At 42.1% G+C, this 26,492-nt stretch overlaps 1 protein-coding gene across 4 annotated transcripts in view; it reads left to right on the top strand.

The window, feature by feature from the left end:
* Positions 1-26,492, top strand: part of LRR (capping protein regulator and myosin 1 linker 1 leucine rich repeat protein) — a 203,523-nt gene that overhangs the window by 139,238 nt on the left and 37,793 nt on the right. For 2 of the 4 annotated variants that reach the window (XM_037427323.2, XM_037427320.2), the window contains 3 exons: positions 15,277-15,346; positions 15,559-15,618; positions 23,891-24,122. In XM_037427323.2, coding sequence (XP_037283220.2) covers positions 15,277-15,346; positions 15,559-15,618; positions 23,891-24,122 — 362 coding nt within the window. The remainder of the gene's footprint in view (positions 1-15,276; positions 15,347-15,558; positions 15,619-23,890; positions 24,123-26,492) is intronic. The other 2 variants (XM_037427322.2, XM_037427321.2) reach the window with 2 other exon arrangements.

The following is a 26,492-nucleotide window of genomic DNA, read 5'->3' as shown; positions in this document are numbered from 1 at the left end:
CAGGTTCTTATCTCTGCTAGCTTCGGAGTTGACGCTTGCACCAATGTACAGGCTAGAACCTGATACTCCTGGTCTGATGTCTTGATTGTCTCTGCTGGATCAGGTGCACGAGACAGGGCGTCTGCAACAGTCAAATGTTTACCTGGCAAATACACCAACTTCACGCTGTAGCGTTAAAGCCGAAGTCGTAGGTGTTGTAGCCTGGGTGAGATCTTGTGGAAGTCCTTAGACTGAAGACCAATAAGAGGTTTGTGGTAAGTCTCAATGACAATGCTGGGACCACAGATATAATAGTGGAACTGTTCACAGGCAAATACTACAGCTAGCAGTTCTTTCTCAATTTGCGCATAGCGCTGTTGTGCTGCTGTGAGTGCTGCGAATGCATAGGCAACTGGGTGTCCGTGCTGAAGGAGGACACTGCCCATTCCATAGGAGCTTGCGTCAGTGGATATGACAATAGACTGTGCCGGGTCAAAGTAGTGCAAAACTGGTGCTGTTGTCAGTTTGCTCTTGATGTCATTGAATGCATCAGTCATCTTTTGCGTCCAGTGCCATGCAACATCAGATTTGAGAAGTTCTTGAATGGGCTATGTCTTCGCAGAAAAATTTGGGACAAACTTCATTAGGTAAGTCGCCATGCCGAGGAAGCGAAAAAGCTCTGCTTTGCCGGTTGGTGCTGGTATGCGTTGATAACCTTCACTTTGCTGAGATCAGGAGTGACGCCTTGTTGTGTCAACTGATGTCCTAGGTAGGTGACTGTTGGTAAACCCAGCTTGAGCTTGTTATAATTCAGCTTGAGGTTGTTAGCTCGTGCTATGCTGAGCACTTTACGCAAGTGAACAACATGTTCATCTAGCGTTTTGGATGCAACCAAAATGTCAAAGTATGGTGTTACAAGAGCTTGACGTTCAAAGATACTGTCAATGGCCTGCTGAAAGAGTTCAGGGACAATGTTGAGGCCAAATGGTACACGGAGGAACCTGTAGCATCCCCATGGTGTGGCAAATGTACACAAGTACGAGCTGCTCTCGTCAAGCGCTAGCTGTAAAAATGCATTCTTGGCATCCAGAACTGAAAACACAGTACACCCACTGAGTCGTGCAAAGAGTTCTTCAGCAATAGGAATGTGATAGTGGTGTAGCTTCACTGCCGCGTTCAAGTTCCTGGGGTCTAGACATATTCGCACACTTCCGTCTTTTTTAGTAATAATAACAATGGGATGCACCCAGTCTGTCGGTTCTGTTACACGCTTGATAATGGAATTTTGTTCCATACATTCAAGTTCGGCTTTAACGGTCTTTTCAAGTGCACATGGCACACGACGAGAGGCTGCAACTGTAGGCTTTGCATCCTGCTGTAGGTGAATGCTGTACTCTCCTGGGAGTCTGCCAATGCCTTCGAATACGTCAGAAAATTCTTGAAGTACTGCTTCAAGCTGCCGAGGAGGACAAGCCTCTCCTACTGCTTTAATGTTTCCAACTCTGTGCACCAAGTTTAGTTCTGTGCATGCAGCTGCTCCCAATATTGGCTTGAGACTTCCTTTAACCAGCAAAAATTTGACAAGGCTTTACTTGTTTTTCACCAAACAAGAAAGTTGACATTCATTTTGAATGTTGAGCTGCTCACCTAGGTACGTGGTGACCTTGGCATTACTAGCTTTCACTGTTGGTTGCGGGTTCCAGTTTAGTACTAGCTGCTCTGGGAGAATGTTGACATCTGAACCCGTGTCCAATTTGAAGTTAACGAGACAACCATTCACTTCGACACACTCGAACCAGTCAGACAATGCACTTTCCACGATGTCCACTGTGAGGTTTCTTAAAAATAACTCCTGTTTGGAGTCGTCCCCTTGGTCGGAGAGAATGTGAACTTTTTCTGTATTGTCCGTTGTTTCTGACGGCAAACACTCGCGAAGTGTCCGAACTTTCCACACTTGTAACATGTTGAGCCATAGGCGGGACATTGTCGGGGTTGATGCACCGTTCCGCACCTGCCGCACGTACGCTGAGCTGCTGTTTCTGTGGGCTGCGCGTTCTTTAGATGATACGCTAGTTGCCTTCTCGTGTGATGCTTGTCAGGTTGTTGAAATTGCTTGCCTTTTTTGCTCAATCTGGCCACAGTTGCTTCTTGTTCATGCGAAGTCGTTGCTAGCGAGGTCACATGCTGCTTTGAGATTTCCGCCTATCTGCACGTAGCAACGATTTTCACCAGTGTCAAGTCTTTCTCGCGGAACAACCTTTCTCGAAGCACTGCGTCTCGGATGCCGACAATGATCCTGTCGCCTAGGAGGCGGTCATGCTTGTCACCGAAGTCACACATTACCGCTTGATGCTGAAGTTCAGCAATGAAGTCATCAATCGGCTGGTTCTCTTTCTGGCACATGGTGTTGATATGGCTGTCGCTTGCATCACGTTTTTGTAGCGAAGGTATCTCTCGTCGAATCGCTCAAATATTGCTGCCAGCGTGTCGGTTCTCTGCTCACCTTCGGCTGGCGACGGAAAACGGAAGGTTTCAATGATTTTCCGCGCTGTTGGGCCCATGACGTGAAGTAGCAGTGCTCACCGTGTTGCTTCTGGCTTTGTGTTGTATTCGCAGGCTGGTTCGTAAAGCTGATACGCCGATTTCCATTCCGACCAAGCTTCCGCGGGATTGCTGCCTGGCTCGAACTGCTTTGGTACTTGAGATGAGTGGAAGGGCCATGCTTACTATCGTTGCGTTAGTTCACTTCTGACACCATGTTATGTTTCGATGTGTCGCGATTATGAGAATGGGGCACGACAGAAATGAGTGACGACGAACGCCATGTTGAGCGAGCGAGAACTGGCCTACTCTGTGGTGGGAGTGGCGTTTATTGAGCAAGTTCAATCAAGTTGTAGGGGGGTGCAAGTGACTACATAACACTTATAACATTACAATATTTTGCTATCACGTTCATTGCATTGCATTCAACACGTCGTCGTGTTGCCAAAACTAATTGTCTAATCGCGAAGGCTACCAGCGTGCGAACTAGCGGTGCGGCGCAAGACGGAAGTGCCTGACGAGTAGACCTCCGAGTATCCATTGTCACCGTGGTCTCAGAGAGTTTCGATCAGCGCCTAATCTGACATTCCCTCGGTGGTAACAACACGGTTGTCTGAAATTAAGAAAAGTCACAGTTTCACCTCAAGGGCGCAGCAATGAATGCGATAGCAACAAGTTGTAATGTAACGCTGAGAATGACAAGCATATCGAAACGTGCAGCGTGCTCCTCACACACAAATGATGCATGAAAACAATATACACAGGACGAGAGCGAACTAACGTTTACCGCTCGACACTTAACGTGCTGTTAAAAAAAAAAACGAGGCACGAAACGTAATCACAGGTACAGATATGAGTGCGAACTAACAAGTGCCTCAGTTGTCACTTCGCTGTGTTTGAAAAGCAGACTCTTTTCGCAAACGGCGCCTTTCCAGCGAGCGAAGTGATCTTTGTGTGCGGGGCAACTAAACGCAATCGTTCCGGTCACAGTCGAAGGCGCACTATTCTCCACCGAAAGATAAGCGCGGGCATACAAGTATTTACCCCCCCCCCCTTCGCGAGGCAAAGTATGCGCTGGGGATAAGCGCGCGTCGGCGCATTGTGACAAGCTGGGCGCCGGGCGCATTTTGCTTTTTTTTTAGCTTTCATATACATATACGGTGAATGATGGTGGTGGCAGCAAAAAACCAGCCAAGACTGTCCATATAATTGCTATTGCAATAAAAAAAAAAAAGCAAAGCTCAACGTCTACAGGGGGCCTTACCATGCGCACGCAGTGAAACTATGCACGCGTGCACGACGTCGAATACGAAGTGTGAATGACACGGTCACAGGCACGGATACCGCGGAAGACTATTCGGCAAAGCACCCTCCACATACAGTGCAGCCCCACATATGTGACGCTAACTAACAGTGTGGCACTGCCAACGTGCAGAAGTAGTTTTCTTTTTTTTTTTATTAGGGTGAGGAGAGGGAGAGGGGGCCACATCTGCGCCGCAAAAACGGCGGCAACGCCGGCAGGCCTGCCTGCCTGCCTTGCGTTCACCCGCGCGCAGTAATGAGCGCTCACCCTCGCCTAGTGCCCCATGCGCGCCGCCGCCGCTTCGCCAGCAGCGGGACAGCCGCAGAAGATGCATGCTCGTACCAAAATGCCAAAAGGTGGAGCAAAATTTCTAGATTGTCCGTGGGGAAAATTTATTATATCAAGGTTGTCTCCCGCTGTTAGTTTGTTACATAGAGGTCAAAAATACATGAGCTTTTATGGAGCAATGGTGGGGAATAGAAAAATTTTGTTATATCAGGGAATTTGTTATATGGAGGTTTGTTATAAGCAGGTTTAACTGTACTGGTATTTTCAAATGCAAATTGAATAAGATTTAGGCAAAAGCCTGTATTCAAATAATCAGCTGCATCAGGCTGTCATACGTCCTGTGCAGTATGAAAACCTCTTCCAATGATCTTAAACCCACCTTGTCCTGTGCTAACAGATTCCGTTTTATGACTCCCAAATTTTTTCATTTCTTCTTTCCGACCTAAATATTGTATTCCTCGACTGTGCATGCATGGTTAGGATGTTTCAGAATAAGAGGTAACTATAGTTTCCATTACTCTTTTAAAATGAACTAATGAAACTGCATCTCATTAGGCTGCAGCATTGAAGGTACCTTTTGTAATGCACTAATTACAAATTATCATACAGAAAAATTGACTACATGACACATTGACTAGGTGAGCACTGTTTACGTGCTATAACAACACTTCTGGAAGTGAAAAAGACACTCTCTCTTATGCATTGTGATGCTGGTACATACATTTTCTTTTTCATGGCGTCTAAACATTGTTTAGGAAGTAGTCCTGACAGTCACCTTAGAACGAAAGCCTACTACTTGTGTCTCCCAAGGTCGTGTGCCAATGACCTACACTAGATATAAGTTATATACACTGACTCCTGGAGTGCATTAAAAGCCCTGCTTTGGTAATCAGAATGTGAGCCTTTACTCAGGTTTATTTTGAGCAAAGTGGTTATGAATTGCGAGGCTACGATTACTATTTGCTTCTGCTGAGTACTTAGCCATACGGGGATACCTGGCAATGAAAAGGCTGATAAAAGACTTTTCTGGCGGCACAGAAAACAGTTACAAAAATAAAAATTCCATCCAAAGATAGCCAGCGAACAGCTTTTTTGGCTTTATCTCGACGGCAACATTAATGGGACTGCTGCGACAATACTAAGCTACATCTAGTTAAGCCCATTAGCCATTGGAAAGCATTTAGTAACCAAGAACATTTTTTTTCTTTTCGAGGTTACAATATGCCCACTCGGGATAGGGCATATGCACACGTGCACCTCACACACCTGTTTAGAAAGGAACAGCTAACATGCAAAAAATGCTAGGAACCATTTACAGTCATACATATCTAGACCACATGCACTTTATTGTAACACGTGGTTGGATATTTTGGCAAATTATGCAAGTATGATGTACTCTTCCACCTTAGTATAATCCTAGGAGATGGCTCAGTTATTCTATTGTGTAGTGTTTTCAATTTTCTAAAGGCAACTGGTTTTTTAAGTAAACTCTAAAATTATGTAACCTTAACTATTCAGTATTTAACTACTTGTGACTGGTGTGGCATACCCTTAACTGCTTTGTCACTCAAAACCTCAATTAACAACGACCAATGACTTTGAGCTGCTAGAGCGAAAGCGTGATGTAGGTAAAAGTGCAAGTCAGAGAAATGGGAGAATGCTCTTGGCTCTCCAGCTGCTCAGATACTATGGCCACAGCTTCTGCTCTTTTGCCGCAGCACGATCGGCTGGGGAGAGTCGTCACAGTCATCACTTGTACTGTACAAAAGCTGTTTCTAACTCTGTATACCTCAGCTGGTCACTCGCCTCATATTGAGCCTGGTACTTGCTAATGCATACTGTCATCTCCAAAATCATGGACATGCTGGCCAGTGCATGCTACCTCCCTTCTGTGTGCCTAGTGAGCTAGACACATTGGCAGACATTGCCTGATATATAGGTAATTGAAAGCATTTCAATATCTGCCCTCCGAATTCGGCTGCTATTTGTGAATTAAGCTGATGCAGAAAAAAAATTGGTAGATCCCACGTACTGTGGGAACCGATGATACGCGAAGCACGAATGAGAAAGGTTGAATTGTCACATTAAAATCGACATAACTTTAAGAGGCAGACAAATTATGTCGTACATGACTTCCATGTCATGATTATTGTGTTTGCTCCTCATGTTGTTACATGACACGCATGTCAAGATCAACATGTTTGCACCATTCACATACTTTTGTCATCCATTCACGTCACGTAATACCAAATTCGGTGTAAGTGAAGCTAGCGAAATGACCGCGAGCGCATTTCGGGCGGGCGGGTAGGCGGGCGGGCAGGCGGACGGACGGGCGGGCGGACTTGATACGCATATGTTGCATAGCGGGACGCTCAGCGGTGTGTATATATATATATGTGTGTGTGTGTGTTATTATCTTGTGTATCTAGTGGCTAAGGTACTCGGCTGCTGACCCGCAGGGCGCGGGTTCGAATCCCGGCTGCGGCGGCTGCATTTCCAATGGAGGTGGAAATGTTGTAGGCCCATGTGCTCAGATTTGGGTGCACGTTAAAGAACCCCAGGTGGTCTAAATTTCCGGAGCCCTCCACTACGGCGTCTCTCATAATCATTTAGTGGTTTTGGGACGTTAAACCCCACATATCAATCAATCAATTATTATCTTGTGTACGTGTGTGTGTGCGCTGTCTTAAGATAAAAAAGAAAAATTTCTAAGCTCCACCACAAGCGCTGGCTCGCCCATTTGCCATCCTCTTCTATGCAGCTTTGAGTGTATTTGTTGGAACAAAAGAGGAAAAAATGGGCTCGGAATCTGTGGCAGCTACTTGTAATTCTATTAGCTACGTGTAATTTTGCTTATACAAAATACATTTATAGCAAGAGGTTTTTAGACAGCAATATTTAATAGTGAGGTCATTCTATGATTACTTGGGTGTTCCGAGGCCCCTTTAACTTCACACTCATAATATGAGTAGTTTGTACAATCATATCATTATAACCTTGGTTCTATTGCATACAAGTGTTATAGTGTGGACCATCACCTATGTTCATATTTCATTCGTGACTTACGAATTGTACATCTTAATAATTGAGATAATAAGTGTGCGGTGTTATAATTGCCAGCTATTGTTCTTCTCTTGCATCCTTTCTCTGAGTTCATGCTTTGTAAAAAGATCGAGCACCAGCTAGCCATGTCCTGTATTTTGCTGCCACTATCTCTTCTTAACTAGCTCTTCTTGAATTACTGTCACATGACAACTGATAATCGTTTAAATCTTGCAATGTGTTAATTTTCAGTACCGTTGATTCACATTAGGAGGCGCAATACACTTTAAATATGAAGACTGCTTAATATTCTTGCATTACACGCAAGGATATTAAGAGCCTTTTGAAACATTTTTGGTAGCAGCACACAAATTTTATTTGAGGCTCAGGGTATTCAGTTTAGGTTTTTGAAATAGACATGATGTACAAATGGTGTTTTTTTTTTTGCATTAAATGTCGTCTAGTAGAGGCTTTGCCATAAATTTTAGAAATAGTGGAAAATAATTAAGTGCACCAATGTTTTTGTGCTGATCGGCACTAATACACAAGAGAGAACCTATGCAGGAAACCTCATTGGGTTGATGAGTTACTTCAAAAAATGATTTTTACCACAGATATAGTAACAGAAGTGCTGGCAATACTGATAATAGGCACTGGTATCAAAGTTGTTTGCATCAGCCACTTCCTTGAGGAGATCACACTATTTTAAATTAACAAAATTACTGTTTTCAGCAAATCATGGTTTGAATCTTTGTTAGAATGCCTGCTACATGCAATAGAACCATCTAGCAAAATGTGGCTGGAGTACAAAGTTCGCTGCTTCCAGCATCACATGGTTTTTAGTGATCAGAAGTGCACAGAAATTTTTATTCAACATAGCTGCGTCAAAGTGGTCAGCTGAGCGTAATGGAGAGGGGAAAAAAGTATGCCATCGGCGTCTGCCTGGTGTCTAACGAGAACTTCAGTGTAAAATTGGTTGCCAAAATGGAAAGTGTGCTTGAATATTACTGTTTTGCCCCTATATATATTATCAAGCATTCCTCTCCATTCGAATGTCTGGTACCATTACTGCTGTTGAAAAAAAAATTTTTTTTCATGAGCCATTCGATTCTTTGACGCTGGATGACCAGCAAAACTGCACAAGGCACAGAGGTAACACAAAATTTTGATGAAAGGTACAGATGCATTTTATCATTTTGACCAGTGACAGTGTTCATAGTGGTGAAAAGCATGCATGCATGCTCACGTGCAAGCGCGCGCGCACACACACACACACACACGTTTATTCTTCATTACTTGTCATAATCATCATATTGCTCCTTGGGAAACCACACAGTCTCTCTATTATGGAAAGAAGGGAAATTCAACATGGAGAACGCTAGCTTGTGTGTTTCTCGAACATTTGCACTAGCAGCCAATACAAAGACGAAAGGAAGGGTTAACAAGGCACCTTTATCATGCTCACTCTGGCTGGGAGAAGGTAATCACATACAACCTGTCACATTTACTACAAATGAAAGAGTATAGACCAGGGGCGTAGCCAAGGGTGGTAGGAAAAGTTTGAATCCCCCCAACCCTTCTGACTAGCATCGAGTTCAAAGTCTTCCCCCAAATTTTTCGATATTGCCTGTGTATTTATACACCCTCACACATGCACGCACAAACACAAAGCGTAGTTGATGACACACACACCCCTCCCCACCCCTTGAGAAAAATTTTGGCTATGCCCGTACACGCTTACTCCAACAACAGAGCGGAGCCTGTACAAGAATAGAGAAACACACAGAAAGATGCACGATCACTCTGTCCAATAGCAACCTTATTCTCCATGGTATTAGGTCAAAATCAATAATAATAGATGATGCAATCCATGGCATCAGTCAGGTAGCCAGCCAGTGGAATGCAGAACCTTGAGACGAGAAAAATCAAAATGACTTGGGGGTTGTGGGTATTCAGTCAACAGGGGGTTTTTCACAGACTGGAAAAAAAAAATTTTTTGGATTAGCACATACATGGCTAGCCAACTTCCGCCAGAACACTCATTGCAGGCATGATTATCTTATAACAATTTGGAACAGGTTGGCTTTAATGAACTTGCCTGATAAAATAGCTCATTGGTTCATTACACTAATTTACCAATTTGAGTAGCATGCATCTTTCACTTGTGTCCCAGGGTTGGCATTCTGTACTGTATACTGTTCACTGATAACTAATGGTGATATCCTCTTGTACAAAGTTCTCCCTGTAAAGGGAGAATGTGGCGTGGGGTTCTTCTACACTAAGACATTGTGGGCAGCATCGATGAATTTGAAGTGTCAATGAAAGGGTGGCATGCGCGATGATGAAACAAAATAGAATAGAACAAAAAGTAGTACAAGCTTCAACGTCTAGCCATGACTGACCAAGTAAAACAGTTCTATCAAGATGTTCAGTTAGCCATCTTGTGTGTTCTTTCTAGTGTTGCCCTACCATAAGTGCATTGCTATTTACAGTACAATTTGTAGCCCGGAGAGTGTTAGGGTAGAACTGAAGGGAAATACACAAAAGACAAAGATTATGTTCAGTAGCCTAATAAAACAGGAGTTTATGATTGACGAGACGCTAGAGTCTGTGCAAGAGGATGTATGCATAGATCGAGTAATAAGGGACCCTACCTGTGTAAAACTGGTTGGCTTCCTTATTATTACTGCACAACGCAATAGAGTGGAACCACGTTCTCTTTGAAATCACATCGATTACTGACAATGTTTTCGTGAAGCACTAACCAATGCTGTTAATGGAAAAGTAGGAAGAAAGAAAGCAGGAAAGTATTCAAGCTCTTTCAGTATTATGCAAAATAATTAAACAGGTGATTTCAAATAAGATGAAATATTTCACTGTAATCAACCCACCAAACAGGCTGGTTTCAGGAAAGAGTACTCTACAATGAATCATAGCCATGTGATCACTCAGGTAACTGTTAAATCTTTGCATTAAAGTAACCATCTTCATATGGTTTTTACTGACAATGAAAACAGATTCAGTGCAGTAGAGATACCAGCTGTTTTGGGAGAAAGAAAGAAGTGAAAATTTGAGAGCTTGTTTTTCTTTGTTAGGCACAATAATAATGAGAACTAATAGACAATCAGTTCTAATTTTCTGTTAGTTCTCATTACAACTGTTTTGGAAGCATTATGTCAAACAAGGAGTACATGGTAGCTGTCTGAGGGCGAGAAAAGACATTTCTACAGCCCATGAGCGAGACTAGTACAGTGCAGCATCATTAGGTTGACGAAAAAGAGGAATTGAAGAAGATTGAATGGCATAGTCAACAGTTATGATGCCTTAGTGAAGCCCTTGTGTTAGGGTAGTAGTACAGTGAACACACAGGACAGGGTTGAACAGGCAAGCTGGGTCTTGTGTGTTCTTTCTAGTGTTGCCCTCTCATAAGTGCATCTCTATTTACAGAACAACTTGTAGCCCGGAGAGGCAGTTAAGCTGTATCTTGTGTGTTCTTTCTAGTGTTGCCCTTCCATAAGTGCATTGCTATTTACAGTACAATTTGTAGCCCGGAGAGTGTTAGGGTAGAACTGAAGGGAAATACGCAAAAGACAAAGATTATGTTCAATAGCCCAACAAACAGGAGTTCATGATTGACGAGACCCTAGAATCTGTGCAAGAGGATGTATGGATAGATCAAGTAATAAGGAACCCTACCTGTGTAAAATTGATTGGCTTCCTTATTATCACTGTACAATGCAATAGAGTGGAACCACGTTCTCACTGAAATCACATCAATTACTGACAATCAATGTTTTCGTGAAGCACTAACCAATGCTGTTAAAACAAAAACCTGTCTTACCATATTGCTGTTATTCTCAAACTTGTTTTGCCTTATGTATATATGTACTTTTGTTTCCACCACCCGTTTAATGCCTTCGGCATTGAGTAGTAAAATAAATAAATAAATGAAAGAAATCCATCTAGGAATAAGATTAGGCTAGAGCCCATGTGACAGGCATTCCCAAATCATAACCATGAACTTACTGCTGTCCGCTAAACAAAATCTATGTAATATTGCATTATTTAGGTACTTACATACAAAAAAGAAACATTTAGGATGACAATAAACTTGAAAAAAAAGTCAAAGCTGTGTGTGTTGGAACAGGCAACAATAGAAATAACCTTATTTTACAACTCAAGAAAACATCAGAGTGGCTGAATGAATAAACAGAAGTAGCCAATGTTCTAGTTTGCTTATGAAAAAAAAATGGTCTGGGCAAGCCACGAAATGTCTAACGCAGACTATTGATGGACAGTTGAAGTAACAGAATGGACACTATCAGATGGAAAATGCAGCCAAATACAGAACTAAAGAAGAATGAATGGTTGTAGGTGGAGTGATTAAGAAGTTTGCAGTTACAAAATTTAAACTGCTTGTGCAAGATAGGGTGAGTTAGAGGTCGTTATCTGTATCCTGCAGTGGACCTAGAATACACTGAAGATGACAATGAACCATTTTTGTTTGGTTGGTACAGAAGAGGTGGGCATAATAAGTTAAAAAAAAAAGTGGTACTATTTTCTGCAGCCCGTCAAGAAAGCACTGCTCAGTGCCACAGCAAGGAGAGTAAGGGAATAGGAGAGAGAGAGCAACAGGAGGCTTGAACAAAAGTGTGGGCACGCATGCAGGCATGCATACAGGTGCCATAGTGCATTGTACCTACACAAGGGCCTAGTTTGATAGCTCTATCACCACTCTGTGGGAAGTGATAAGCATGAGTTTAGTACTACTATCACCTTAGAGGTGATAGTAGTACTAAACATGACCTTTCACTTATCTTGCAAGCAATAAAGAGAAGGGTAAATTCACAGCAAGACCAGTTAAAACTTGAAGCAGTGTCTATACAAGAAAAACTTCTTGACAAGATAATTACAGTAAAACCTCGTTAATTCCAAGTCACTGGGGCCGTGAGAAATTTTCTAATTAAGTAAGTTTTTTAATTAACAGAACATACAAAAAGTGGGATGCAAGGAACTTGGAATTATTCTGAGTAATTAGAATATGTCGTATGCTGTGCCGGCTAGTTTGCGGCTCCAAGGGTTATATTTTCTAGCTATACCTGGTCTTAATTTCGCTGCAAACATGGCAGAACGGCGGGCCTTGTGGCTGCCACCGGAAAAAAATAAAAAAGAGGACGCTGTCCTGATCAACGAAAATGCGCACCTGTGGAAAACAAGACATCTTCACTGCAACACAGTAGTGACACGCCAGCAGCACGTCATCAGCTAGCTCCTCACTGCGTCATCACGTCATCATGCGACCGTTTGCCCATTCTTACTGGTAAAATAAAGAATTTAATAATGGGGTCAGTGGGATGAAATTCGTGTTATATTTTGGCTGGAAAACGTGATCATTGAAGCTTTTGAATTTGGTTTTTGAAGGAAGCATTGCAGGCAAGAAAACTCTGCCAGCAGTTCAAGTGCGCAAATTGCGGGAGCAACCAGCAATTGGAGGTTCACATATATGGCAAATTCAGCCAGATCGTCCTTTATTCATTTCTTTACAATCCCTGAAAGAATGGGTAAATCATGGCGCACTGACGTTGCGAGAAACATGCAATATGCTGCCCACGCATTACCACCGATTTGCAGTGAGGCACATCGTGTTTTCTGCAGGCATACAATTTAATTGACCCCCAAACTGGGTGTTTTTTTTTCTTTGTGCACTGGAAATAGCGAGGCTGGGGTGCTTCAGCTGCCACTTATTAGTATCACAATGTTGCATTGCCTTGTGGCTCTTAAGGGCTGTCGTTTCCGTGGATTTGCGACGAAATCGGGATTGAGAAATACCACATGGCACCCAAAGTTTTCGAATTAACCGAACTGGTGTTGACCGCCGCTTCAAATTATCCACTCAGACTTATATTGCAAAAATACGGAACCGCGGAAATGTTTTGAATTTTACGGGATTTCAAAATAATCATGTTCAAATTAAAGAGGTTTTACTATACTTAACAATGTATATATTCAACCCTATTATCATCTGAGAAGAAACAGAAGTTAATGTTTTATGCTGGTTGACATTAATGTTCTCTCCTTGTCATTTTTTCAATTTTTTAGCTCTTTACTGGCCAAATTAAGTATATGTGAATGTCTACTTTCTTTTTCATGATATTAGTGGCCAAGTTTATATTTGTGTTAATGTCATCATTTGCACTGTACCATCATTATGATGCTAATTTTAGGATTGGTATGTCTATGTCTGAACATGCATTATGATGTCTTTTTCCATTTAAATTTATTTCCTTTCCACTTCACACTGCAGCAGTTGGCTTGGTTGAATCTAGTAAGTATGGCATAGTGTACTGTACATGTGCGGTAATAATGTGACTTTTTTTCACTGGCGTTCATATAGAAATTACTTTTGTTCTAGGCTCTGCTCACTACAATCACAGCCTTTTTTTTCTCTTTCTCTCTATCTTAGTGCAGGAGTAAAATTTCTTGCATGTGGTTGCTGCTGTGTATGTAAGATACTATACACTCGGTGATGTGATAGCTGCACCAATTGGGCTAAACTGTGCCAAGAGATGAAACCTGCTACATCCTGCTACATTTCCGCAAAAATCTTATAATTTACGCCGATCGCGCACCAAGACATCATTTTTGTGGGCTCTGGGAGAAAAACACGACAAGCACTCGACGTAACTATCTGATTGATCAAAATTTTTAACTTATGTGCGCAATGTTTGTTGGGCACATGCATGTGTGTTCTGGTGTCTTGGTCCTGCTTCTCAACTGTGGCAGAAGTTCAGGTTAAAGAACACCTCGAATAAGATACAAAGCTGTCATTACAGCAGATTTTGTTCAACACAGTGAATATTTAATGCACAAGAGAGCAACTAATTACTAAAGCCTATAATCTGCTAACTACCCACAAAACAGCAGCTCAAAAATTCTCTTCATGAAGCTCAACATAATTTACTTTACCATACAACATTGGCCTTGGTTGAACTGGAAGTACAAACTTGTCAGAAAAGATTTTTTCATTCATCAGTTCATCAGAATAGTGAAAAAAAAATGCTTGGAATATTTACGCAGCTTGCATTTTTATACTGTGACCAATGCATAGGAGAGTGCCTCATTTACAGAAGATGACACAACTTGCCTCAGAACAGCAAGTTAATGTCGTCTTCTAGATTTTTCATAATGAACATGTATTTGTGTGTCCATAAGTACATTTCATTAAACATGGTACAACTTCTTCATATTGCACACAATTATTTGCGATCTCAAATGTGGGCCTGGTAAGGGGCTCCAAAAGGCTTATTTAGTGCACCAAAATGGGGTTTTATCTGCTTCAGAAGAAGCGCTGAAATTGGTTCAACCAATCACATCACTGTACACTTCTAGTTTGTTCCCTAGCCAAAAAACAAAGGCTATTTGCAGAAGCTTGATTTAGAAAACTTTGTATAATTGAAATAATTCATTTTATGTTCTCATTGTAATAATTTATATTCACATGTTGTTATGTAGCAAATGGTAGGCTGTGACCAGCACATCGTGCAGCAATGCAGCCTTTTTTATATAGGCATCTCAAAAAATAGTTACGCAATGCAAGAACCTATAAGGTGGAGCAAGGGTTAAAAAAAAAAAAAAACTGTCATCCTCCTTGGGTAGCATGAAGCTGGAACAGAAACCCATGCGGGCTTGTGCAAAGCCTAGCAGTTCAAGAAAAGTAAACTCTAGACCACTATTTTTCCTCTAGACCACTATTTTTCCTGGGTGGTTGTTCTATTGTCTGCGCTAATTGGGAGGCTAACAGATTAAAGAATGGAGCCTAATTAACTGTAAACTTCAATTTTAGAAATGCTGAATATGGCAAATATATTAAGCAGAAGTACACAAGGTTTAGGAAGTTTTATAAAAGCGAAAATATAGCCACCCATCTTTAAGTGCCGGAAAGCTACGAAGCATTTAAGGACTACCCTTGAGAAGATTGAAGGTATGGGCTTCTTTGTTGCTTTGTATACTTTCTGGTGGATGAGGATTTTTTTCATCCAAGATAGGATGGCTGTGGCTTGTGTATCTGCATGTGTTCAAGTTTTAGGTTGGCAGTCAATTTTTTTTCTATTCTTGTGTTGTAGGCAACACCCAAGCTACCAATGAAACGAAAAAGCATTAACTGCAGGAAACTGAGGCCACAATCTGTTGTAGGTAAGTTTAATCGCTTTTTTTTTAGAGTATTTGTTATAGCAAACAAAGTGGGTGATTTGGCCGTTGGTTGAATCAGGGGGTGATGGTGACAAATTCCATCACTCATTTGGTGATGAAGTGTGGCACCATTCCAATGTGCCAATGAAATTTGTGTAGTGTGCATGTGTACACGTATGTGCATGTGTGTAAACATGGCTGATTCCACATTTCAGATAGCGTCGAAGGGATAGCAGCGGATGACATCCCTGACCTCTTGCCCAAAGGTTCAGAAAGTAAGTATGTGAATAGAAAAAGGGCATTGACTCAGTTAATCTGAACAACTGACTTGGTTACCAGCCAATTTATTTTTATGTGTACAGTTAAACCTCAATGTAAAAAATGAATATAGCTAATTTGTCTGTGTGATGAAATAGTTTATTTTTTGTAACTTTATCCTCATGTAAATTATATATTTGATCCTCAATGGGAAATAAATTTTGTTTATTTGTGATATCAATATACAAAGTTTCACTGCTGCCACAACGAAGAAGGAAACAAACTCAGATTTCCACGGCTGTCTGTGGTCGCATGGTTAAGTAGCACATGGCTTTTGTGAACACATTTTTCAAATCGTGTGTCGTGTGGCTGAAAGCAGCTACAAAGGGGACTGGCAACATTTCTGGCCATGGCTGGGGGACAAAGGTGTAATTGGATGTTTTCCTTGCATTCAGAGCTGTAGAAAGGGAGAGAATGCAGGAGCCCTGGCTCATCATATCCCACACTGCTCAACTGCCTCTATGCAGCATAGTTCTGTGTTATGCATCATGTGTGTAATGTGTCATCATCCGATATGGTGCTTTTGTTACCTAAAGTACGAGCTGGCATAGAGGTGATTGCAATAGACACAGTGAGCTCTCTCTTATCTTGCAGGTGATTTCAAAAATGAAAAATGGTTGCAGTTATCAGCTTCATAAAATCATGTGGGTTTTTTGTGTTAAAACCCACTTACAAGATGTCTGTTGAACCAATGCATAGAGGCAACCGGAATTGACGATGTTATATAGGGTCTTGCTGAATTTTTTGCGGACATACTTGGCTTAATGTTGCAAAGTGGGAAGGTGGCTACCTTGGATGGAGATGCTATAATCCAGGTTTTTGCCTAGTTTTTATGCAATTTTAGGCTAAAGCTGTTTTGTTTTTGTAGTGTGCTACAGTTTTCGGTGTTGTGCATTCATCGTACTGAATGGAGAGCCAGTCGTTGGCATGACAGCATTGATATGACAGCATTTGCATGACATCACTGGGAAACACCCAAATTTTTCATGACAAGCTGCGGCAGCACGATGGTCATGACAGCTTCACCTAACACTTATTACCACTTTGTGTTGGACCTGCGTTTCGTTTAGCTTTATGTGTGACGTATATGGAGCTATCATGGCCAGGACTTTGCTGGCCCAGCATCAAGTTGTAATCACTGAATTTCAAGTTCAAGAAAATTTCTTTTAAGTGCGTAAGCATTTCCACACCGTAATACTGAGAAACTCTGTCTGTCTATCACATAAGACCAATCTTTTTAAATAAATTAATGTGTCAGTTAAAATATACAAGAGGAAAAATAAAACACAAGAGGAAAATTTTTGTGAGTTTTAAACCTATGAACCCACACTCGGAAGCTAAATTTATTACCAACTGGGCGGAACGCCCATACTTAAGGTAAATAAATATATGTAAAGCATATAAATGTGTTGTGCTGGAAGAGCTACTGCAAAATGCTGACAAACGCAAGAAAGAGTGGGCACGGCGAAGCGGCTGGAAAGATGCCGCTAACGAAACGCTTCTTTTTCGTTGTACAGGCCGTGTTTTTCATGCTCGCCGGGCCATCGGAACCTTGCACTACCGGGAATGAAGTTGCGGCGATTACATCTGTCTCTGCTAACTACTGTCCAGTGCCTTCATCGAATTTGGACATACTGGATACGCCCCCTCTGGAACATTGCATGCCCGTGACGTCATCGTTGGATCGCCCTTCTAAAGACAGGCCACACAGTTGGACCTTCAGTGGGCACGGCGAAGCGGCTGGAAAGATGCCGCTAACGAAACGCTTCTTTTTCGTTGTACAGGCCGTGTTTTTCATGCTCGCCGGGCCATCGGAACCTTGCACTACCGGGAATGAAGTTGCGGCGATTACATCTGTCTCTGCTAACTACTGTCCAGTGCCTTCATCGAATTTGGACATACTGGATACGCCCCCTCTGGAACATTGCATGCCCGTGACGTCATCGTTGGATCGCCCTTCTAAAGACAGGCCACACAGTTGGACCTTCAGTGGGCACGGCGAAGCGGCTGGAAAGATGCCGCTAACGAAACGCTTCTTTTTCGTTGTACAGGCCGTGTTTTTCATGCTCGCCGGGCCATCGGAACCTTGCACTACCGGGAATGAAGTTGCGGCGATTACATCTGTCTCTGCTAACTACTGTCCAGTGCCTTCATCGAATTTGGACATACTGGATACGCCCCCTCTGGAACATTGCATGCCCGTGACGTCATCGTTGGATCGCCCTTCTAAAGACAGGCCACACAGTTGGACCTTCAGTGGGCACGGCGAAGCGGCTGGAAAGATGCCGCTAACGAAACGCTTCTTTTTCGTTGTACAGGCCGTGTTTTTCATGCTCGCCGGGCCATCGGAACCTTGCACTACCGGGAATGAAGTTGCGGCGATTACATCTGTCTCTGCTAACTACTGTCCAGTGCCTTCATCGAATTTGGACATACTGGATACGCCCCCTCTGGAACATTGCATGCCCGTGACGTCATCGTTGGATCGCCCTTCTAAAGACAGGCCACACAGTTGGACCTTCAGTGGGCACGGCGAAGCGGCTGGAAAGATGCCGCTAACGAAACGCTTCTTTTTCGTTGTACAGGTTAGTTTTTCTCTTTCAAATCATAGGTCTGGAGACGAAATTGTACTTCTTATTGTGCCGTGCCCACAGACATGTTTTATTATTGCATATGAATGTTATTTTGTTTGCAAATTATTGCTGTGTGGAGATGTCGAGCAAAACCCTGGGCCAACTGTTGATGAAATGTTTCACGAGCTCTTGAAGGGACAATCTGATATCCGAGCAGAACTTGTAAGCCTTAGAGCACGTTTAGACTCAACAGAATCATTAATAAGCACCTTTGGAGTGCGTCTGAATAACTTAGAAGCAAATGTTAAGCAACTACAAACTCAGAAGGGCGTGAGCGAATCGATACAGGAGTCTGTAGATTCCATTCAGCAGTTAATTGATATTCATCAGTCCAAGCTGGTTGACCTTGAGAATCGCAGTCGCCGGAATAATCTTCTTGTATTTGGTATCAGCGCTGCTGGGAGTGAATCTGAAGCAGAGCTACGTGAAAAGGTAGTGAAGGGCATATTTCATGATCGATTAGGGGTGAAATGCACGACAATTGCGCGGATTCATAGATTAGGCAAGCCGGTATCAAGCAGACGTCCTGTTATACTTTTTTTCCAAGATTATACGGAAAAGCAAGCTGTGTTGCGTCAAGCACATAAGCTGAAGGGAACCAAAATTTATCTTCAAAACGACTACTGTCCTGACACACTCCGCAAAAGAAAACTGCTATGGGCAACTGCAAAAGCAGACAGAGAAAGCGGTAGCAAGGTTGCTCTTGTTCACGATAAGCTTCGTATTGATCACACCTTTTTCTGTTGGGACGACTCGCTTAATGCGCGTAGGAAAGTGTCACATGAGATTGCCGTAGGGAATCCCAGCTAGCAATTAGGGGAGCACCAACTTCGTTTGCTTTGCTTCAATGCACGGAGTATAACAAATAAAATTGAAAAGTTGGAAAATATTTTGCTCACGCACGATCCTCATGTCTGTGTGATAACAGAGTCTTGGTTACATGAAGCCATTGGCGATAGCGAGATAGTTCCGCCGAACTACCAACTTTTTCGATGTGATCGTGGTCATCGGGGCGGTGGAGTGGCTGTCATTATCAAGTATGGCATTGATGTAACTATTGCTGAGCGTTTTCCAGTGAGAGAGAGTCTGCTTTTAAAACTTTCATTTGCTGATATGTCATTTTTTCTCTGTGCGGTTTATCGATGTCCTAATGCTGATGATTCTTTTATGAGCGGTTTGTACGATGAACTACTACGTCTACGAAGCAAAAATCTTATTTTAACGGGTGACTTCAATCTGCCAGCCATTAATTGGGATGATATAAATTATGGTACTTCTTCCTCGGCTGACACACTCTTAGACATAATGTTTTCTCTAGGCCTTGAGCAAATGGTAGGACACCCCACAAGGGGGAGTTCGATACTTGATCTGCTATTTACAACGGAACTCTTTACCGAAGCGACTATCACAGTTGAAACCGGTATTTCTGACCATAGATTAATATCATTTGTTTGGGACAGGCATGCACGTTGTAAATCAGTGAAAACGCCAGTGGAAAGTGTTGTAAGAGATTTCAATCGAGCGGATGATGTTGCAGTAATTGATTATTTAGAAACACATCTCCCCACATCTGTTAGTGATGTTGATAGAGCCTGGCAACGCTTCCGTGGTATTGTGGACTTCTGTACAAAGAACTTTGTCCCGCTTAGGAGAATACGCAGGCGTTCACATAACCCATGGATAAACCGTGAGATTATAAAGATCAAGAGAAAGATAAAAAGGTTACGAAAAAAACACAAGACTAGTACGCAACATTTTTCCGATCTTAAAGAAAAATTATTAGAGAGTGTTAGCAAGGCTAGGCATCAATTTTTTAACGACACACTACCTGAATTCATCAGGACAGATCCTGATAAATTTTGGCGCTATATTAAGCAAACTAAAGAAGGCGTTTCTGAAATACAAGTTGATGAGGTCACGATAACAGATCCGGCACTAATTGCTGATCATTTTAATAAATACTTTCAGAGCGTCTTTTCCGAACCACAGTATTATGAACTGCGAGACCCGATGCCCATAATCACGGATGATGTTCTGATAACTCGTGAAGGTGTTTTACAAATGTTACTTAAGGTTAATCCTAAGAAATCGTCAGGCCCTGACGGCATTGGTAATTCATTCCTACGACGCTATGCTGAACAAATCACTGACTTCCTTACTGCCCTTTTCAATGTATCATTCAAATATGGTCAGATACCAGCCGATTGGCGTAAAGCTCGTGTTGTGCCGATCTTTAAAAAGGGTAACCGCTATTCCTTGACAAACTACCGTCCTGTTTCTATCACTAGTAGCTGCTGTAAAATGTTAGAGCATGTTGTTGCAAATTACATTAACACATTTTTATCAGAAAATAATATTTTGTCGCCTAATCAACATGGTTTCCGAAAAAATATGTCTACGGTAACACAGCTTGTGTCTACAGTGCATGAATTCGCACGGGTTCTAGATATATCTGGGCAGACTGATGTGTTCTTTTTAGATTTTAGCAAAGCGTTTGATAAGGTGCCTCATGGAAAACTTTTGTTTAAACTCGAAAATATTGGGCTACCTTCGGGTATCGTTAAATGGATTCATATGTACTTAAATAACAGAACTCAATTTGTTGAGGTCAGGGGTTGTTTTTCTTCTTCGCTAAATGTTTCTTCTGGTGTGCCACAAGGTAGTGTGTTAGGCCCCTTGTTATTCTTAATTTTTATTAATGATTTAGTTGATGTCGTACATAAGGACATATCCGTCAGATTATTCGCGGATGATTGTGTTGTTTTTAAAGAAATATGTTGTGTAAATGACCACATATTACTTCAACAGTCTCTTACAAGTATAGATGAGTGGTGTCAAAACTGGGGCATGGAACTTAATAGTGACAAAACAGTTCTCTTGAGAATAACAAGAAAACGAACTCCCAGCCTTTATACTTATTTTCTCCGCAATAACCCACTCAAAGACGTAGAAAAATACAAATATTTAGGAGTCACTTTGACAAAGTCACTTACGTGGTCAGACCACATTACAAGCATATGCACGGCTGCACTTAGGAAACTGTGGTTTCTTAAGAGGAAACTTAAATCCTCAACGAAGGAGACTAGATTATTGGCATATAACACCTGCATCCGATCAAAACTTGAATATGCCTCGGTTGTTTGGGACCCTCAATGTAAAAAAGATATTGCCTTGATTGAAAAAGTTCAACGGAAGGCTGTCAGATTTATATTTAGCAAATATAAAAGATATGATTCGCCAACACAACTTATGCAACTAAATGATATCCAAACACTGGAAACTCGCAGGAAAATTAATCGGTTAACGTTCCTACACAAAATTCTTTCCGGTAAAGTTACAACAAGTCTGCCCAACTGTGTGAAACCTCTATCTTCTAGAAAAACAAGACATAAGCATAAATATTCATTGGCGCCAGTTTTTGCCCGTACCACTGCTTTTAAAAATAGTTTTTTCCCTAGGACTATTGCTGACTGGAACTCTTTACCAATAAGTGCTTTTCAGTCCGAAGATATTGAAAAACAGCTTGAAACTTTTTTTGTTTAGTTCTGAATGATGTATCCATATGGTGTGTATTCGCAGTGCCCGAGTAATGTAGTTAGTTGACTTCTGCTGCGCATGAGTGTTCTGATCACTGTTTATGTGCCGTAACTCTGTTGTGCAAGTGCACTATAAGTTGTCTAATTAAGTGCTGTGACATTGTACTTTTTTCTTTGTTGTTTTTGCCCCTCCTGCTTGGGCCTAAGTATAGGCCTGCAGAACCTGTAAATAAATAAATAAATAAATAAATAAAAGAAACATGGGGAAAGACACTGTGGCAATGCCACCCAGCAACAATGTTTCAAGGAAGTCTACAGTACAGAACGAGCATAGGAAATATAGTTGTGTGTTGTGATGGACGCTATCAGGAACAAAGAGTGCACGATTCTGTGTTCATTATCACGTGCTGCTCTCCCATTTCGGTGTTCCAACCATGCTTATCCATTTCACAATCCCTTTTGCGATGCTTCTTAAAATTATAGCAAACACAACACCATACAATGACAAAACAGCATTTGATTGCTAGACAACTCTTACACATAATTTGCGAAAATTCCTTAGGAGGATCTGTGGGGATGTTTTTCTGTTATTGAAGTAAGTATTTTTTTCTTAAGGCCTGCTATATTACTTGGATATCTTTATTGCGATTTTCGTATATAAATAACTGGAAGCTTCAACAATTATGCTTAACATGAAAGGTTGCATTTGAACTGAGTGAAATTTTTATATAACCATGTAAACTGCTCATCTTATACGTATTACTGACTTTATTAGGTATATTGAGCTGGGGGGTAGCAGGAGAAAGTTGCCACTTACAAAAGCAGCTAATGAATTAGGACAAATCTAATGCAGAATCAATCTGTAAAGCTGTGGGGCTTGCTATATTACTTGAATATCTTTATTGCGATTTTCATATATAGATAACTGGAAGCTTCAACAATTATGCTTAACATGAAAGGTTGCATTTGAACTGAGTGAAATTTATATAGCCATGTAAACTGCTCATCTTATACGTATTACTGACTTTATTAGGTATATTGAGCTGGGGGGTAGCAGGAGAAAGTTGCCACTTACAAAAGCAGCTAATGAATTAGGACAAATCTAATGCAGAATCAATCTGTAAAGCTGTGGGGCTTGTTCTTTCTTATTTACTGTATATTGAGCACTTAAGCCTTTAATCTCTTAAACATTACTCTCATGCAACATTAACTCTTGCTGTATATGTGCTTCTATATGAAGCGATCATCCCCCTTCCACTTTGTAGGGTATATATGTGTATTAGAACGTGAAAGCGTCTGTCAGCGCCACCTGTTGCCATCACGGCGAGTGTGGAACCCTCTTTCTTGCCTGTTTGGCGTCACTTAGTATGTCATCTTATTACAAGATTTACATTTACATTTTTATTACAATTACTTCTAATAACATCCCCTGTACGTTAACATTGCCTGACTATTTAAGATAGCTTAGTCTGAGGAATTTTTGTTTTAGACATGAAAGAAATTTTCAAGTTCTGTTGTGCCTCCATTTAGTATCATTCTATAGAAAAACATCTTTTATTCTATGCATGTAGTGTTGAGGATTAGGGTAGTTAATACCGTATTTTCAAATGTTTTATGACACAATGAAAATTGCTAGAAATGTCCAGTTTTTTTGTTGTTGTTTGGCACTTTTTGCCATTCTTTCCTATTTGTTGTGCTGTAGTAGGTCTGAAAACACTACGCAGTGTATGTGACAGTGTGAACTTGGGGCACGTATAACATTGTTATCTGATTTTCAGCAGCAATATTGCTGTAAATATCAAACTCTACATTCAGACTGTTTTTCCATTGATTGTGCATTTCTCAGGTCAAGTAAGGGAACATTACTGTATATCCTAATGATCTATGAAGGACTTACTACCTCTGGATTTTGTGAAGGCAAGGCAAAGAAAAAATTTTTATCACAGTATCGCAGCTTTTATAAGGGTCAGTGTATATGTTCCTTCTTGTGTTGCCGTATTTTTTGGGGCAAGTATTCTTTTTGTAGTGAAGCTTATCATTTGTATGGTAAACATTGGCAGGCATCATTTGCTTCACAGCAGACAGCCTGCCAAACTTGTCTCCGACATCAGAAAAGCTGGAACATCTGGGAAAAGCACGACCCAAGCGGCCAAAGACACATGCACCTACACGACCTTGTCTGCAAGCTTCTGAGAGCCGGGAGCCACCTCTCGCAGAGGGTTTGGACTGCTTTTTCAAGCGGCACCCATCTACCTCAACACCCACACTCTCGCCCGATTCAGAAGATGTAGGGTGAGCAATGAAAATCCTTAAAGCAGTAGCAACAATGCTATTTCTGTGGAAGTGATTTTGTTTAAAGTTGGTTTAAATTATGGTGTTGCATTTCAGTAACACCTATTAACACAATTAGCCAAAATGCTTGAAATGCTTTAGATGGCTTTATCTAATTGTTAAACCTGCTTATAACGACCCTCTACATAACAAATTGCTTGATATAATGAAGTTTTTATATTCTCCTGTTGCTTCATAGATGCACATGTATTTGTGACCTTTATGTAACAAAGTAATAGCTGGAAACAACCTTAATATAATGAATTTTCTCCGTGGACAATCTAGGAATGTTGCCCCGGATTTTGGCATTTTAGTATGAGCATGCATCTTCTGCGGGTGCCCTGCCGCTGCCAAAGCGCGAAGCGATGGCGGCGTGCGGGTGAGCGCGATGCAGGCAGGCAGGCCTGCATTCCACGAGCCAGCGTTGCCGCCATTCTTTCTGCTATGGAAGCATGCGCGAATGTGCCCCCCCCCCCCTCCAAAAAAAAAAAAAAAAGAAAACACTTTTGCATTGACAGTGCTACAATTTTAGTTAGTGTCACATATGTGGGGCCACGCTGCATATTGTTAAGGGATACGAGGTTGATGATGGCATCCCACCGCTGCCACCAGTTGTTAGGGGTAAGTTGTTGATGGCAGGTACGGCAGGTTTCTTTATGGTAGCTGGCTCCCCGCCGTTGTCCGCATAGCCGATGCTCGCCAGTGAAGAGACGCGTTCGGGGAGATAGAACGAAGGTTTATTTACATGATGAGAATGATGGAACTGTATAGAGATTCAGCAGAGATTCAGCTCAGGTTTACAAAATGTCTTCGGCTTTTATAGCCTGTCGTCTCCTTACACGGAGGTCCGAAGAAGGTGGTGACCACTCTTGCCCTGAATCAGATGACGTGCAGTCACAGTGGTCAACCCACCAGAAAGGTTGCAGATAGTGAACCACTCGGCTGATGATAAACACGGGCGAAAAGGTCGAAAAGGTGCTCGGCACTACCAGCCCGTGCGAGTGAAAAGGGGGAAAAGCCCAGTTCCATAAGCGTGATCTAAACTGCCTTCTTTTTCGCTTGGCTCGACAGACTTCCTTCTCGTTATATACTTCCAGCCCTCCACGTTTATAGCTGTACTGTCTGCAAGATCTCAATGAAAAGTCCAGTTAGAACTTGTAGCATATACATTGCATTAACGAAATGCCCAAACTTTCACACGCACACGCAGTTTAAACATGTGCTTGCCTCTGCTACCATCCACATGAGTAATGTTGCCTGGAGCCCTCAGCAACACTTGTCGATGCTGTTGTGCCGATCCTACGATCAGCTGCTACATGTTATGGTAACAATGGCAGTTGTAAAGGTCTTTTTTTTTCTTTTTGCTTAATGCTGTTGCATTGTTCATGACCTGCTCTGAAAGAAACTTCAGTGATTGTTTACTCATTGCTTAAAGTATGGCCAGGTGTGGATCGTTTCTATGTAACTTTTCCTCAATCTGTCAACTTAGTTTACTCAACACCAAACGGGCGGTCCCACCTAGTTCGGGCTGCCCGAGTGGGTATGCATTAATACAGCTGCGTTAGAAAGAAAAGGTTGTTGTTCGGTTGTTGTAAAAGTTTTTTCACTGCACAGTTTTTTTGTAAAGCTAAGGTTAGTGGTTCTGGCAAGCTTGGCGTAGGACTGGTAGTTTTCGCAGCAACGTAACCTTCGTATTTTTCGTCAGCACGTGCTTTACAACTGAAGCAGCCTTCAGCGTGCTCCATATTTACACTAAATTGGAGCGACAGCTTTGCGCTTGAGTCAAGCATTTCACCGGGTGCACCACACAAAGATGAGTGCACCACACAAAGATGCACCCGGCCCACGCCTTGAAGACGTAGAAGTGCGAGGAAGTAGAGTTCGGTGGAGGGGGAAAGTTGAGCTCCTCCAGGGAGATGGTCGCTGACATGAACGTCAGAAGTGGTCCAAGGCAGCGTTCTGCTACAGTGTTTCCAGAAGTTTCCTGAACTCGGCAGGCTAGGTGCTCAATACGCAAGAACGGCGACTGCGACGCCTTCCCACGCATCCGAACTCTCGGTGCTTTGCGACGACCTCGCGTAGGCGACAATAGCCGAGTCAAGAGATTGACTTCATGGGAACTGCAACAGGGCTGCCGTCTCACGCTGTTCAACCCGGCTCAGCGATGGTTACGTCGAGTTACCACAGCAAACTGCCAGACCCACCAGCAGGTCAGCGTCACGCTTTCCGCTTCCATCCGGGTGCCGATACCAGGGAGAAAGCCATCTCGCAGACTGGCTCATGCACAATGGCGTCTGCCAAGACGAACTGCCAGGTCAAACATTACAATAT

Source organism: Rhipicephalus microplus, chromosome X (genome assembly GCF_043290135.1).
Source record: "Rhipicephalus microplus isolate Deutch F79 chromosome X, USDA_Rmic, whole genome shotgun sequence".
Lineage (NCBI taxonomy): Eukaryota > Metazoa > Arthropoda > Arachnida > Ixodida > Ixodidae > Rhipicephalus > Rhipicephalus microplus.
The sequence above is the reverse complement of the archived record's forward strand: the minus strand, read 5'-3'. Positions and strand labels throughout refer to the sequence as shown.